The sequence below is a fragment of the Hevea brasiliensis genome, chromosome 4 (genome assembly GCF_030052815.1).
Source record: "Hevea brasiliensis isolate MT/VB/25A 57/8 chromosome 4, ASM3005281v1, whole genome shotgun sequence".
Classification (NCBI taxonomy): domain Eukaryota; kingdom Viridiplantae; phylum Streptophyta; class Magnoliopsida; order Malpighiales; family Euphorbiaceae; genus Hevea; species Hevea brasiliensis.
This window is the reverse complement of record NC_079496.1, coordinates 20188069-20202786: the sequence shown is the minus strand read 5'-3', so window position 1 is coordinate 20202786 and position 14718 is coordinate 20188069. Positions and strand designations below refer to the sequence as shown.

The 14718-nt window shown below is 32.8% G+C and overlaps 1 protein-coding gene across 2 annotated transcripts; it reads right to left on the bottom strand.

The window, feature by feature from the left end:
- Positions 1–4019: 4019 nt before the first annotated feature.
- On the bottom strand, positions 4020–8161 carry LOC131179258 (BES1/BZR1 homolog protein 4-like). 2 transcript variants are annotated; one of them, XM_058145542.1, is made up of 4 exons: positions 7477–8083; positions 6932–7037; positions 6812–6846; positions 4020–5180 (listed from the first exon to the last, which is right to left on the bottom strand). In XM_058145542.1, exons 1-4 carry the CDS (start codon positions 7690–7692, stop codon positions 4395–4397), a joined length of 1143 nt encoding a protein of 380 aa, XP_058001525.1. In that variant the 5' UTR covers positions 7693–8083; the 3' UTR covers positions 4020–4394. The 2 variants fall into 2 exon arrangements, with proteins under 2 accessions (XP_058001525.1, XP_058001526.1); XM_058145543.1 differs by lacking the exons at positions 6812–6846; positions 6932–7037 and having other exon boundaries at positions 7477–8161.
- Between the last annotated feature and the right edge of the window lie 6557 nt (positions 8162–14718).

Genomic DNA, 14718 nt, shown 5'->3' with positions numbered 1-14718 from the left:
TACAGCCTAAGATGGCTCAAACTCCATATTTGAGTTATCTGTATTGTCAGTTTTGAAATTAACAGATAACCAGAGAGTATCTGTTATTTAAAGTACTGAAACGAGCCATGGATTTAGGTTGAATTCACCTGCGGGATCAAAAGTTTCACTGCATGTTAACTCATAATTTTTTGTAACGAAAGGAACAACAATATTTGAGCAAGAAAATGCTGAAATAAAAATTCATGAGAATGCATCAAGATTAGTTCAAGTCATGAAAGAGATATATAATTAAAAGAAAAAGAAGATAATACAAGAGTAGTAGGTATAACCTCAAATACATAATAAAAAAAAAGGGTTAAGTTAGGGCAATGAGACAGAAGAGTAGGTCTGAAAATGGGATTAAATACTGATCCATCTAATTCATGCTTTCACATTTCAAGATATTGATCCTGTCAAAACTACTGGTTCCTATTACTGCTTCAAAGGGAATGTCACTTTGCAATATGGAAAAGGTCAACCAGCATGGATTCGGAAAATTACTTATTAGGTTATGACAGTAGAAAAATTAGCCAATTTGCAAGGTCAGATATTTTGGGTTCATTGTTAGACTTCATTGAATCAATTAGTAGATTAAGCTAGATGATCTAATATTATTATAAATTTACTAAACATGAAAAATGATGGAGATACTGTTCATGAATCCACAAGTGGGTGCTGTATTGTACATGAAATTGACTCTATCAAAACAATAATCAGTTTGTAAAGGTTGATTACCATTTGATTAGTTAATGACTTGGAAAGGTCAATTCTTATGTCAGCTATACCTAATTCCAGTTTAAGACTAGAAAAATCTTATTTTCTGCAATGAGTAGTACAGGCCATATGTACCACCATAGAGTTTCTGCGGTGAGTAGTACAGGCCATATGTACCACCTTAGAGTCCATGTGTATAACAAATATCTGAGTTTAAATCCCATAAATGTCAAAAGCATCTGCACCTGGCAGAAACTTGGCTCATCAGTGCTTAGTCAATTATTATACATTAGATTAAGTTATAGTCAGTAGACAAGAGAGTCCAATCCCTCAATAAAGAAAGTTTCTACAATGGATGCAACCACAAACCGGCCTAGTTGTAACCTTTACATATCCTCTCCAGCTCTCCTCAAATCTTCTATAAAGCTATCAGCTGTTTGGCAGGAGGTTCATTGAATTGAGTTTACTATCCTATAATTACTCTTACAAGTTAATTATCAGATATGGCAAACACAAGGCAATTCATTCAGTTGGCCTTAGTTTGCATGATTTACACAATGTTGGCTTTGCCAGGCTTGTCTGAAGGGGGAGCACCTGAGCCAGCTCCTTCTCCCCACCTTTTACACTCACCTGGGTCGGCTCCATCTCAATCTCATTCTGGTGGTAATGGTGCTGCTGGTGACTGCTCTCCTCATATGTTTGCTACAATATTATTTGCTTCCTTAGCTCTCTTGTTACCTTTGCATCTCTCAATCTTTTACTAGTTCTGCAGGAAGTTTGTTCATTAGAATTCCCTGCACTTGTATGCTATGCTGTTTTGCATACAATTTAAATAAAGGGAGGATGAGATTGAATCTGCTGGCTTCATGGGCTGGTAATTTGAGGCTGAATTTCCTCTGTTGGTGCTGTATTTGTATTTCCTGATTTCATCATTATATTGGAATTATTATTATATTTTATATATTGATTAGGAAAATTTTCAATATCTGCTGATGTTGTTGTCTGCTAAGAAAGCATTTTCAATCACAATAACAAGAACATGCTTGTAAAATAGTGGTTCTAAAGATAAGCATTCGTTGTGCTTTGCACTATTTCTGAAGGGATCCAAATTTTGATCAAAGAGAGAAAATAAGATAAGCTGGAACAAGAGAGAAAAGCATATATGCCTTGATGAGGGCTAAGAAGCAACTTCCATAAAAATTCGCCATTTCTATCTCCAAAATCTAGTGCAAATGTTTCTTAAGTGGAAACTAAACCTCAGTGGTCAGAAAGTAGACCATCCATATCATACTGAATTAGATTTCAATTCCAACAAATATAAAATGAATCTGTTCAACCAGGAATTTGGTAGTCATGAAATTGACAAGAAACATAACTTCAACAGTGCTGTTCACATTAGGGAAAATTAGTGGTTAATCACAGAACAAGCATGGTTTCAATTGCCAGCAAATTAGGATTTCCTTGTCTATTTTGGAACAAGATTTTTGTAAAATCTTTTCAGTTTTGCTGCTGAAGATTGATAATGAGTGTCTAATAGGATGCAGATTCAAATCAAATGCAGAGGATCAGTCAATATGGACTTCCATTCCATGGCCTGCTCAGGTTTTAACAGAACAGATCCCCCAAGACTGTCAGTTCAAGAACTTTCCATTTGATTAAAAACACAAATTGAAAGATTCAAACCTTCTTTACCATGTGGGTTCATTTGAACCCATCAAATTTGACTATTTAAACTAATGTCATGATACCAACTCTGACAGTTATACTTCATAGACATGGCTTTCTACATCAGTGGTGTCGTTGAACTTGTAACCGACTTAAAATTCAGAAGGTCAAACATCTGTTAATTAGATTATCATATGATAAGCAGTTGGTGGTTTGCAACTTCTCTGTCGAAGGCTGCTTTCTACATCATTGGTTTATCTTTTTCGTGTCGTATTTAGAATCTTAAATGCATCTTCTGCTCTTCCACAGTACATTCTTAATCACATAAACATATTCTTCTTACCCTGGATTTAACCTTTTTTTTCATTCATCATCTATAAATCTGTCAATTTTCGAGTGTATGCTTATTCCTAGTCTTGGATATGGCAATAAAGCTAAAAGCTTGTTTGATTCAGAAGTTGAAGTTAGCTACTTGTGCTTATCAAATACCCAAAATCAGAAATTGAAAACTTAATTTCCAAAGCTCTAACAATGTGCTGTTTGTGCAACGTGAAGATGGTATGTAAGAGATTTATTCAACACAAAAGATTATGTGAAGATATCATATTGATCTTCTCCAACTTTGTGTAGAGAAAATAGACCAAGACTAACTCAATTAGCAGCAAAGTTGACTTTGATACCTTGTAGAAAAAATAACTGAGCCTCGCTATTGATGTGGGACAACACTTTATTTGCTTAATGACGGTGAATTTTGAACCAAATAAAAACTAAAAATCAGAAAGGGCAAATGAGCCAAACGACTGGATGAATGGATTGGTGCATAAGTCATCATGATGATAAAATGAATGTAAGCCATTGGCCAGGCACAAAAGAACACCACATGAGCAAATAATGTCAGGTCAAAAAGAACAAGAAAATCAGTTAAAGAGAAATAACCCTATAGCCATTCTAATTTCAAGAATTTCGGTGGAGGAGCGTCAAGTGCTTTGGCCCACATTCATTATCCTTATCTAAAAGTGCCTCCTTTTTAGCACATCACCAATTCTATAAGCAGTAACATTAGCATACACATTCTTAGCCAACCCCCACTAAATAATAATGATAATAATAATAATAAAAATAAAATTAAATAAAATAATTAAAATCCCTCCAATATGAAAAATTGAAAATCACCATGAAATTGATGTAAAAATAGAGAATTAAAATTGAATTTATTTGTGTTTGTATTGAAATTTTATTGATCAAGTGAGCAATTGTGACATGTTGTGAATTGATTAATTAATTTGATTTAACATATCACATCAAAGCATATTAAATGGATTGAGTTGTGACGAATTAACTTAACACAATTTAAAATTAACCAATTATAGTTATAGGATTATAAAATTCATTTTAGGAATGATTTTATACAATTATTAAAACTAGAGGGTTGATTTGTTTAATTCAGAGATATTATATGGGTGATTTCTGTAACTTATCCAAGTCCTTGGTCCATGAAAATAATAAGCCAAAAATAGAAAAACAAAGGCTGAAAAGGATGTAAAGCCAGATAACAAGAACAAAACAATTTAGCATCAAATAACATAACAAAAGCAATGGTAAAAAAACCACTCTTCTAATTTTCACAGAAGGTAGGTTTGGCCATTGATTTACATACAATTGACCCAAGTCATTAAGCACTACTTTCAACGGCAACCAATACAAATCGACCATTTCTCCCCAGAAAATACACAGAGGCTAATGAAAGGGTTGTGAAGCTACCCTTCATTTGAAAACCATCTATATGTTATAACAGAAAGGAAAAGGACTATAAGAAGGGAGCAAGTGCTGGTGCTCACCTTCATCTCCTTTATAAACTCTTTCTTCTGAAAGCACAACATGGAACTAATATATGTCTAAGGAGACAATTGGAACTTTTCATTTGAGCAACCCATCTTTCGGTTCCCAACATGATTTGAGAAACTTAGAACTCAGTTTGATCTATTCATGCCAGATCACCTGGTTCTTGAGCTCCCAAGAGTAAGCTCCAGATCATCTGATCCACACTCTTCATGAATCCTCTCTCCTTCCCATGGCTTCACCAGTCCTGTTGCATTGCTACCAAATGCAAACTCATCAGAAATTACCTCAGACATCGGAACATCAGCAGTATTATCAAAGCCAGCTGCAATGGCAGGAGAACAGGTCCCACTTTGCCCAGGAGTCCACATGCAGGATCCACCACGGGATCCACCATGGGATCCACCACCAGCTAAAGCCTCTTCCTTGAAGCCAAATGGGTTGGAAGAAACAAGGCTGAATGTGGGAGAATTTGGGCCAGCCTGTGGGATGCCAATTCTGGCAAACCATTCAGGATCAGGAAGAATCTGCCGGCCAGGGCTTGGTGGAGTAGAAGATGGTAGGAAGGAATAATGCTGCCCACCCCAGCTTGGGCGAGCAGATTGGTCATCCCAGTTGGCTTTCATTCGAGGTGTTCGGGCTGTTGGAGAACTTAAAGGAGGGGTAACAGGAGCACTGATAGATCCACCATGGATGTAAAGATTGGGAAACTTAGAGGATGATGCTGATGAGGATGCAGATGAAAGGTTTTTGAGCCATGGGATGAGGGAATTGCTGTCAGCATTAGTATTAGCAGCATAGGAGGATGAAGCTGGACTTGGAAAGGAAGAGGATGCAGGACTTGGGTTGTAGGAAGCACAAGGGCTTGGGCGGTAAGAGGAGCATGGGCTTGCTGTTGCAGAACCACCCACAATATCCATGCGCTCCACAGGCTTGCACCCCTGCAAAAGTTGAATGATGACTAGGCATAAATAAAAAAAAAAAAAATCAAAAGATCATGAAGGGAGTGCTCTTGAATTTAAGCAACATATGCAGAAGTGATGCTGTATACAAGGAATGAAATGGATGCAGAAGATACAATGTCTTTCTCCAGTATTTCCATCAAACAGTTAATAAGTCAATTTACTCAAAATTATCCTCCCTACATGCAGCCCTAGTGATTAATTATAATTTCGCCCCTGGTCCTCTGTTAACCACATAAAGATTTCTCTAAACAATCACTACAAGCCTCCATGAATTGCACAAGAAAAACATAGTTAAATCCTTCTGAGCTTTCCAATTGCTTCAACACTCTTCATTACATCATAATAAGGCAGACAGCTTTAGCCTTGAGACTGGTAAGGAAGACATGAACCCAATTGAATTCATTGAAACCAACAATAATCTTGCAATATCTCAGAGTCTTTAAATTCGTAGGGTCTAAGGTGCCCTGATTTTGCAAGGCTCAATCCACACATTCATGTGTTCACATTCCATAGCAAAAAATTGATCCACCCACCATACACCATTGCTTTAGATGCACCAATTAGTTATAAAAATGACACCATCATGGGTAAATTGCACCGACCATTCCTCAATTTAGGTGATTATTTCATTTAAGTCACTTAGCTTCGATTTGTTAAAATAAAATCCCTCAACTTTAATTTTATTCCAGGAAATGTCCCTTTACCAGCAATAATTGGTTTTAAGGTTCATTTTTTTAGTTAACATTAATTAATATTTAATAAAAAAAAATCTACAAATTATTATTTATTTTTTATATAAAAACTAAAATATTGATAAAATAAAAATATATTAATAAAATATTATTTTAAAATTTAAAATTTATTAATTAATAAAAAATAACATATATATAATTAACAATTTATTTATAAATTTAGTTAAAATAAAATAATATTTTGATAATAATTATTAATTAATTTAATCATAAAAGTAAAAAATAAAAAAAGAGGGCAAAAGGTTAATTTTATTATTGTTAACCTGTAAACTTGCTATTGTAGGCCAGGAGAACATTTTTGAAACAAAAATAAAATTGAGGGATTTTATTTTATCAAATTGAATTTGAGTGACTAAATGACCGTTTAATTTCTATCACTAACCTATGGACTCATAAATGCAAAGCCTCAATTTAATCCCCATAACCATCACAGACCATTTATGCTCTATTTGGCATTGTTGTTGGGACCAAGTGAAAAAAAAAAAAAAAAAAACCAAGCCTTTTCCAATATAAAGAGATACTAACTAGGAAGCTATGCAAACAAATGGTCCTCAAAATAATTGAATTTCCAAGAAACTACATTAACAATTTATCATTACTCAACCACATGACCAGAAACTAAACCAAACAAAAATATAATATCTCCTATGACTAAAAAAAATAATTAAATCACCTAAATTATAATAATAATTTTTTTATAATTTAATTAAATTATCCTTTATTTTATTTAATAAAAATAAGAGTAAAATTATAAAAAAATAATTAATATTCCTTAATTGTTTTTTCTCAAAGTGACAGATACAGAATAACTTTGAACAGTGACAAATAAAAGTGAAAAGTGGATGGAGGTAGTACCTCCCAAACAGGGAAGTGAGCTGTGAGCAGAAACTCTGAACCAAAAAAGAAAAAGTCTTCCTTACTTTTGCAATAAATAAAGCAAAACCACTAAAATCTATCAAATAAAGGGAGAAATACCCTCGTCCATCGTTATCCCCATGTTACCAACCAGTGGCATATATTGATATTTGTTGAGGATTTCTTGGTCTTTTAATCGAGATCTGTGACAGAGCTGGTCCATATTCTATATGAGATCAACTAGAGTTAAAAGAAGCACAGAGAAAGATTCTTATGGTTCACGCGAGAAAGGGGAGTGACATCTCAACAAACAACAGAGAAAAAAGGAACTAGATAGAAAGAAAATCAATGCTGAACAGATCTAAAGTACGCCGATGATACAAAAAAGTAGCCAATAAAAGAAACGCTAATCACGCAAAAGGCAGTGAAGTAACGCTCCCCCAGCTGCCTTGCGCAGCCCCACCAGCACATGTTAACAGAAAGTAGCTGGCCTCTGCTAACATGCGCCGGAGATTGGAGGCAAGAACTGGCTTTGGTGATTAGCCAAATGCAAAATTGGAGTAATTTCTCTTTTTCTGTTTCCAAAATCAAGAAAACAGAAGCAAAATGCTACCAAAAACAAGGCAACAAAGGGGGGGCGCGGGGGAAGAGGAATTCAGAAGTACCTTACGATAGGTGGTGCCATCGGGCTCGACGGTCCAACCAGCCTCATTGCAGAGGGCTTTGAGGACCTCGTTGTTGTCACAGTGCTTAGGAAGCTTGAAGTTACCATACATCCTTAATCCTGCGAAGATCTTTGCTGCTATTGCTCTCCTTCTCCTTTCTCTCCTTTTGTTGTTCTCTCTTTCCTTCCATGTTGGTAGCCTCGTCCCCGAAGTCATAGTGTCTCAGCTACTGAAATAAATAAAGAATCTCTATCTATGATCTGCAAGAATCAACCAAGTCTTCATTTTGCTAAAACGGGTTTTGGTTTTTCTATAGAATTAGTCGTAAAAACCCAGAAACTTGGGAGGGTTTGAGAAGAGTGTAAATTGGTAGAGCTTTAGGGTCACTGGATCAGGCAAAGAAATGGATTGAAGTTTTTGAAAGAGATTGAAGTGATGGTGGTAAAGCAAAAGTGACCAGATTCATGATTATTGAAATTGAGAGGAGATGGATCAGTTCATTGGAGGGCTCAGACAGGGAAACCGAATGTGAAACCCGGGAAAAGGAGGGAAGAGACAGGAAATCAAAGCATCATGAGCTGAGAACAAATAAGGACATGAGATGAGATGATGATGGTCAGCTAAATATGTTTGACAATTCTAACTGCCCTTAATGCGTATCTAGTTTTACAAGTTTGCCACTATCTTTTTAATTTTAAGGTAATTTATTATTCACCCTTAAATTTCAACTAATATTACAACTTTGTTACTGCATCTTAAAAATTCAACAATTTAATTCTCATTTATGATTCATTCAAAATTAAAAATCTTTCAATTCAGAATTACAATGAGTTTAAATGAAAAAATAAAATATTTTTATTTAAATAAAAAAAATTATTATTTAACTACTTGAGTTTAATTGATATTATAATTTAATTTTTATATTTTAAAAATTAAAAAATTTAATCCTTATATTTTCTTTTAATTAAATTATTATTATTAAATAAATTAATTTTTTTATTATAGAAAAAAATTAAAAAAAATTAATAAAACAATTAATAAGAAAAAATTTTAATAATTTCAATAATTATTAAATATACCAATTAAATTATTTAAATTTTAAAATATGGAGAGTAATTTATCATACCAATCAAAATTTAAAAATTAAATAATATTTTTTTATTTAAATTAATAATAATATTAAATAAAATCGATGAAAAATAAATAAGAAAGATTAAATCTTTTAATTTTTAAATTGAGATTAAATTATAATATTAATTAAGATCTAGGATTAAATAATAATCTTAGTTTTAACGGTTAGCAAGTGTCACGCACTGTTTGTTATGTGCCAGCTAGTTGTTCAACGGCGTTTGAAGTAAAAGGTCCAATTTTCGGTCACGCCTTGTCACGTGAAAAGCGAGGCGAGTCCGCATGATCATGTGTTATACGCGCATACGCCATCACCTTAACCTTTTGGGCCTAATTTGACACGTGCGCCGAACTTCTTGAGACGTGCAACTCAGTCTCCGCTCTCATTGGGTAGTCATAGACAGAGACCGTTACTGAACCAAGGCAAAAGTAATGGCTACGTGGCGAGAAGACGCAATAGTTGGTCGAGGCTTCGCGTGTTGGAATTGTCCAATTTCCTTCTATTCAAAGGTCCAATATCTCTGCCTTAAAAAAAAAAAAAAATCCAATATTTCTCTTTGAATAATAATGAAAAAAAAAACAAATCTAATCTCTCCGATCACAAAAGCCGGCCACCAGACCGGTTCAATATGCTTAAAAGGGTGAATCGGAATCGGAACTATAAGGCCAAATCCCATCCCCTAATGGAGAGAGAGAGTGTAGTTAGAGGCGCTCAAGGCCTAATTCAAAATTAAAATTAAAATAATTTAATTCAAAATTGAAAATTGATTAAATTTAGATTAATCAAAATTAATTTTAAATTGACTTAAAATCTAACAATTTGGTTTACATTACAATTATTTTTTTATTTAAAATTAAAATTTTTTTACAGTTAAATTTAATTAAAATCAAATTAAATTAGATTAAACTGGAAACAAAATTGAAGTGAAACTTTAATCATGATCAAATTAGCCCTAATCCTTGAATTGAAATCGGTCCATACTAGATTATCGATCGAAACTACTTTAGAGTATATCCTAACCTAACAACTACTGACCTATAAAATCATGTCACCTCCACTCTTTCTCGTAAAATCAAGCTTTTTTAAATTTTGAGTGTTGAATTCGAATTTCAAGCTTGATTCCTTTTAAGAATGGAAACTAAAATTAAAACTGAATCCTTAGTTCTTAATTTTTAGAAATAAAAATTAGAATCAAATTTTGATTTTAATTTGATTCTAAATAATTCTATATAGTTTTCACCTATTTTCCTTAAATTCTTACAATTATTTATAATTTTAATAATGTTCATCACAATTATTCCCCATATAAATGTTCAATTAGAAAAAATTGCAAGGCACATTCATTATTATTGATTATGCCCATTTTATTTAGGTTTATACCATTACATACCCAATTCATTAGTTGCTTTTACTATGATACTAATTCCTGCTGCAAATTCAACTAAGTTTTCTCTAAAATTTAGTTTTAATACCACCTGTGAATAATAACAATAGCAACAATTCAATTCATATAATTTATCTGTTATGACCCAATTTATGGACCAGACCTGCACTAGGATCTGGGCCAGCCTAAAGCCCCCGAGACCCGTAGTAAACCTAATTATTCTTCAACCCAATCCTAAGGCTCATTTGAGCCTAATTTCAAGAATTCAATCGGATAGAGTCCGACCATAAAATGGACCATACAACGAGGAGTTTTTGACTCGTCCGATCTGTAAATATAATATATAATAATTTGGAGAGCTTAACTCACCCTCCACATACTTATAATATCATAAAATCCAATGGGAGCTCAGCTCCCTCATCCAATTCAGTCATGCATGCATTTAATAGGTTTACAGATTTAATATAATAATACATTACAGTCCCAAACTAATTAAAACACTCCTAACACATGCGGAGTCTAAAATTTGACTGAATTGTACAAAATATATTAGATATTACTAATTGACCTGCGAAGAAGAAGAACAGGTTAGTCACAACAAGTAATTCTCCTGTAGCCTGAAAAAAATAAGATGAACATGAGTGAGCGTTCGACTCAGAGAGTAAAATACCAATTTTAACCATAATTTTTATAGCTATCTAAAGCTAATGCATTCTAAGGAGTGGAATGCAACATCATCATAAATTTGATACAAATCACATAATAATAGTAAAAAGGCAATTTGGAGCACTCACATACCCAATATTGTTCAAACAGTACATATATGGGAGCTAATCCCCCATACAACTCTCTTAATCCAACCTCTGCCAGCGAGTGTCTCTCAAGCCAGACTTTCGCTTAATAAATCAAATGCGGGGGCCATCGAGTGTCTCTCAAGCCGTGCCTACCCCGACTTATCCACAAAGGACCGAGTCCCAGTGAGTGTCTCTCAAGCCACGTCTACCCGTCCTATCCATATTCAATATCACACACCACACACACACCAACGCACGCACACTACTCCAAATTACCATAAACGACAACCATGGCACTTCATCAATTAAGAATATATTATAAAACGTGCCTAGTGTTTAACTACATAGATACATATTTATAAGTGATGCATGGGCATGCTTGAACATATAATAATATTGAAATTATAATTAAAATTAATATTTTACTTACAAGCTTAAACCGAGGTCACTGTGGCGGCTAGACGGAGGAGAAAGGCTGTCCTAGCTCACCTGATAAATTTTATTACAATTATTTAATATATTTGACTTAATACAAGTTTGGAAAAGACCAAGAACACTCGAAGTCGTGCTGAAGATCCGGTAGAGTCTTCCCTATATCTAGGACCTACCCAACCTACAAAAGGGTTCAAAATGTACTTCTATATCCACAAGTCACACATCCTTAACTCAATCACATCACATGGTCCCTCCTAGGCCCATCCAACAGTCAACAACCACAATTTGAAAAATTATAATTTAGTCCTTACAATTACCCCTTTTTGCAAAAACTACATAACTAAGCTCTAAAAATTCTAAAACCTTACCCCGCGGTCTTTAGCAATATTATTAAGCAAATGCAAAAGGAATTATATTTTTCTAACTTATCACAAATATTTTATAGATTTTTAATCAAAATCAGGCACTAGATAATTAAGAAAAATGAGGGTTCGGGTTTACCTATGCTAATTCCGACCTTGGAGACGCGTCCGGGACGTCTGAAAACGGTGGGTAGCCTATACTCCCAACCCGATTCTGAAGCTTTCCTGATAGTCTGTCTGCCCAGCCCGAAATTATAGACCCAAGCAACCGTCAAATTTCTACGAATTGAATGTACCTATGCAAATCCCACAATACGGGGGTTAGTATATAATTTTTATGGAATTTTCTAAATTCATTTAATGCTCGGAAAAACACCGCGAAGTTTTGCGGGACCGGTGTTGAAAAAATTTGAAATGGGTATTGCCGCGAAGCTCTTGACGAGTGGAGCACTCCGGTAGTCTCGGATTTTTGGTGGGGTTTACGATTTTCGAGAAATCTAGCCCGAAAGTAAAAGTGGCCTAAAACTTCCCGAGCAAAAATTAGACAAACCGCTCGATGGATTTTTATGTTCTTGGTGTCTATGGAAAGCTCTCGAGGTGTAGATGTGTTTTGGGATAAGACCCGGTCTGATTGGTGGCCGGATCGATCAAATTTTGGTGGGGAAGACGAAACTGCGCGCGCAAAGGGAGAGTTTTTGGGCCATTTTCTGACGGCCGGATGCAGGGAGGTGTCTTGGAGGTGCGCCGGCGACAGGGGAAGGCTGGGGCGGTGGTTGGTCGACGAGGGGAAGAGGGAGGAGAGAGAAAATGGAGAGAGAAGTGGGGGTGTCGGGCGTGCGAGGGAGGAGAGGGAAGAAAAAGAAAAGGCCAGTTCAATTTGGCCGGTTCGATTCAGGATACTCGAAATTAAATTTTTACTCTGCCTTGGGATCGAAAACGAGACCCAAAAATTCTGAAAAAATTTCAGAAAACTCAAAAAAATTCGTAGAGTCTAAATATATTTTTAGTTTTGCTACGTAGTCTTTAAATTAATTTTTAAAAATCACCAAAGTTTTATATTTTTGAAAAATCGAACTCGATTTAAAAAATTAGAAAAATTTTAAATAATTTACCCAAAATTTAAATAAAATAAAATGTTGATAGTTACCCATAAAATAATAAATTTAAAAATTAGGGTGTTACATTTTCCCAGCTTAATAAGTTCACATACATACATTTACGAAAAGAAAAAGAAAATGTTCCTGTAATTTTATATCATAAACCAAAATGGTCAAGTTTTGTTTAGACAAAATTAACATGGAAGGATTTAGAAAATTTCATTATTGAGGCATTATATGTATGTAATTTAGAAAATGTTTATTTAAATTGATTACTCATCAAATAAGACATAAGATATGCAATATATTTTGCACGATAATTGTATATATTTTTATATTGGATCTATCATAAATTGAATCTAAACAAAATATAACTATAAATTTATACCCTCTCTCATTTTATATGTTTAATGGATGATTTTATATGTTTAGATTTGATTTTAATGTAATTTATTTCAATAAAAATGATTTATTGTTTATGAAATTATATCTTATAAATAAACATTAAATAATAATATATTTTATAACTCATTTAAAATAAATTTAAAATAACATTTTTAATAAAGTATTTTAAATCTACACTCACCAAATTTTTTCTACACTTTAATTTTTAATGTAATTCGTAATTCTAATATATATTATATAATTTCATGACCCTTCATTAAACTCAAAATTATTATAATTTAAATTTAATATATTAACAATTTAATTTTATGGAAATAAATGAGTAATATTAATTAAAAAATAATTTTTAAAACATATATCTAAATTTGAGGGTAAATATATATCTATAAAAATGGGTAAACTCAAATTATTGCATAATTTTTTTTTTCAAATATGTTAAAAAGAAAATTGTGAGTCGGTGGGGCAAGTGCTGCCATTACCCCAAATATAATTATATAAAAAAAAATTTTTCATTTAACCCATACTTCACCAACCAATTTATGGAAAAAGAAATATGAAAGCACAAAAGAATGTAAAACAAAAATTTATTATTTACATATTCAGGTAAATAAAGTGATATAATAGTAGTAAATGGCAAAATTCCACAATATATTCACTTAATGTAGCAAGTCTCTCATAAATAATGCAACTAAAAATTTCATTGACAATTACTTGCACAATAATATTATATTTATTTTTAACCTTGGCTTCCAAACACCTAAACAGAAAAATTCTTATCTAAATTCGATCCATCATAGGATTTATATATTTAATAGGTGAGTCTCATTATACATTTTATGTTTTAGATCTATGATAAACTAGATTTAGACAAGAAAAATCCATCTGAATATAAATGCATACAAAATTTTCCTGGAAAAATGTAAAACACTCAGAGCCGTATCTCTGCTACTCTCACTAAAAAACAAACTGCTGTAGTTTAAATGCTGTTTGGAAGGTCAAAATTGTTTTTCTGAATAAAAGCATAATTTTAAATACTGTTAAAAAATTAGTTTGAAAAAAAGTTGTTTTATTATTTTAATATTTTTATAACTAAAATTTATTAAATTTTATTTTAAATTATTTTTTAATACTCATTAAACAACAATTTTAACAACAATAATAAACAGGTTCTAACTATTAAATTTTAATTAATATAAAAAACTACTCTTATTTCAATAAAAAATGATTAATTCTTAATTTTAATGTTTAGTATCAATCATATTTTTAACTTGAAAAGAAGGTAAGATTAATCTAATACAATATAACATGATCTTTCGTATTATTATTTTGATTGTTGATCATGGTATGCATATATTATATCTATAATATGGAAAATTCATATTTAAATTTAATTTATTGTAAATTTAAAATGCAATATATATATATGATTAATAAAATCTATGTCTCGAGTTGTCAAAATGTAATAAGTTTTTCCCCTGATGAGTGTTAAGAAAGCTCCACAAAGAAAGGTGAAAACTTGATCAAATTCAAGCTTCACACCAAACTATACAGTTGGTTGAAAAATTCAAACATAAAATTATAAAACTAAAGCCAAACATGCATACTGTTCAACAGTTGCTGCCGACATATTATTCCA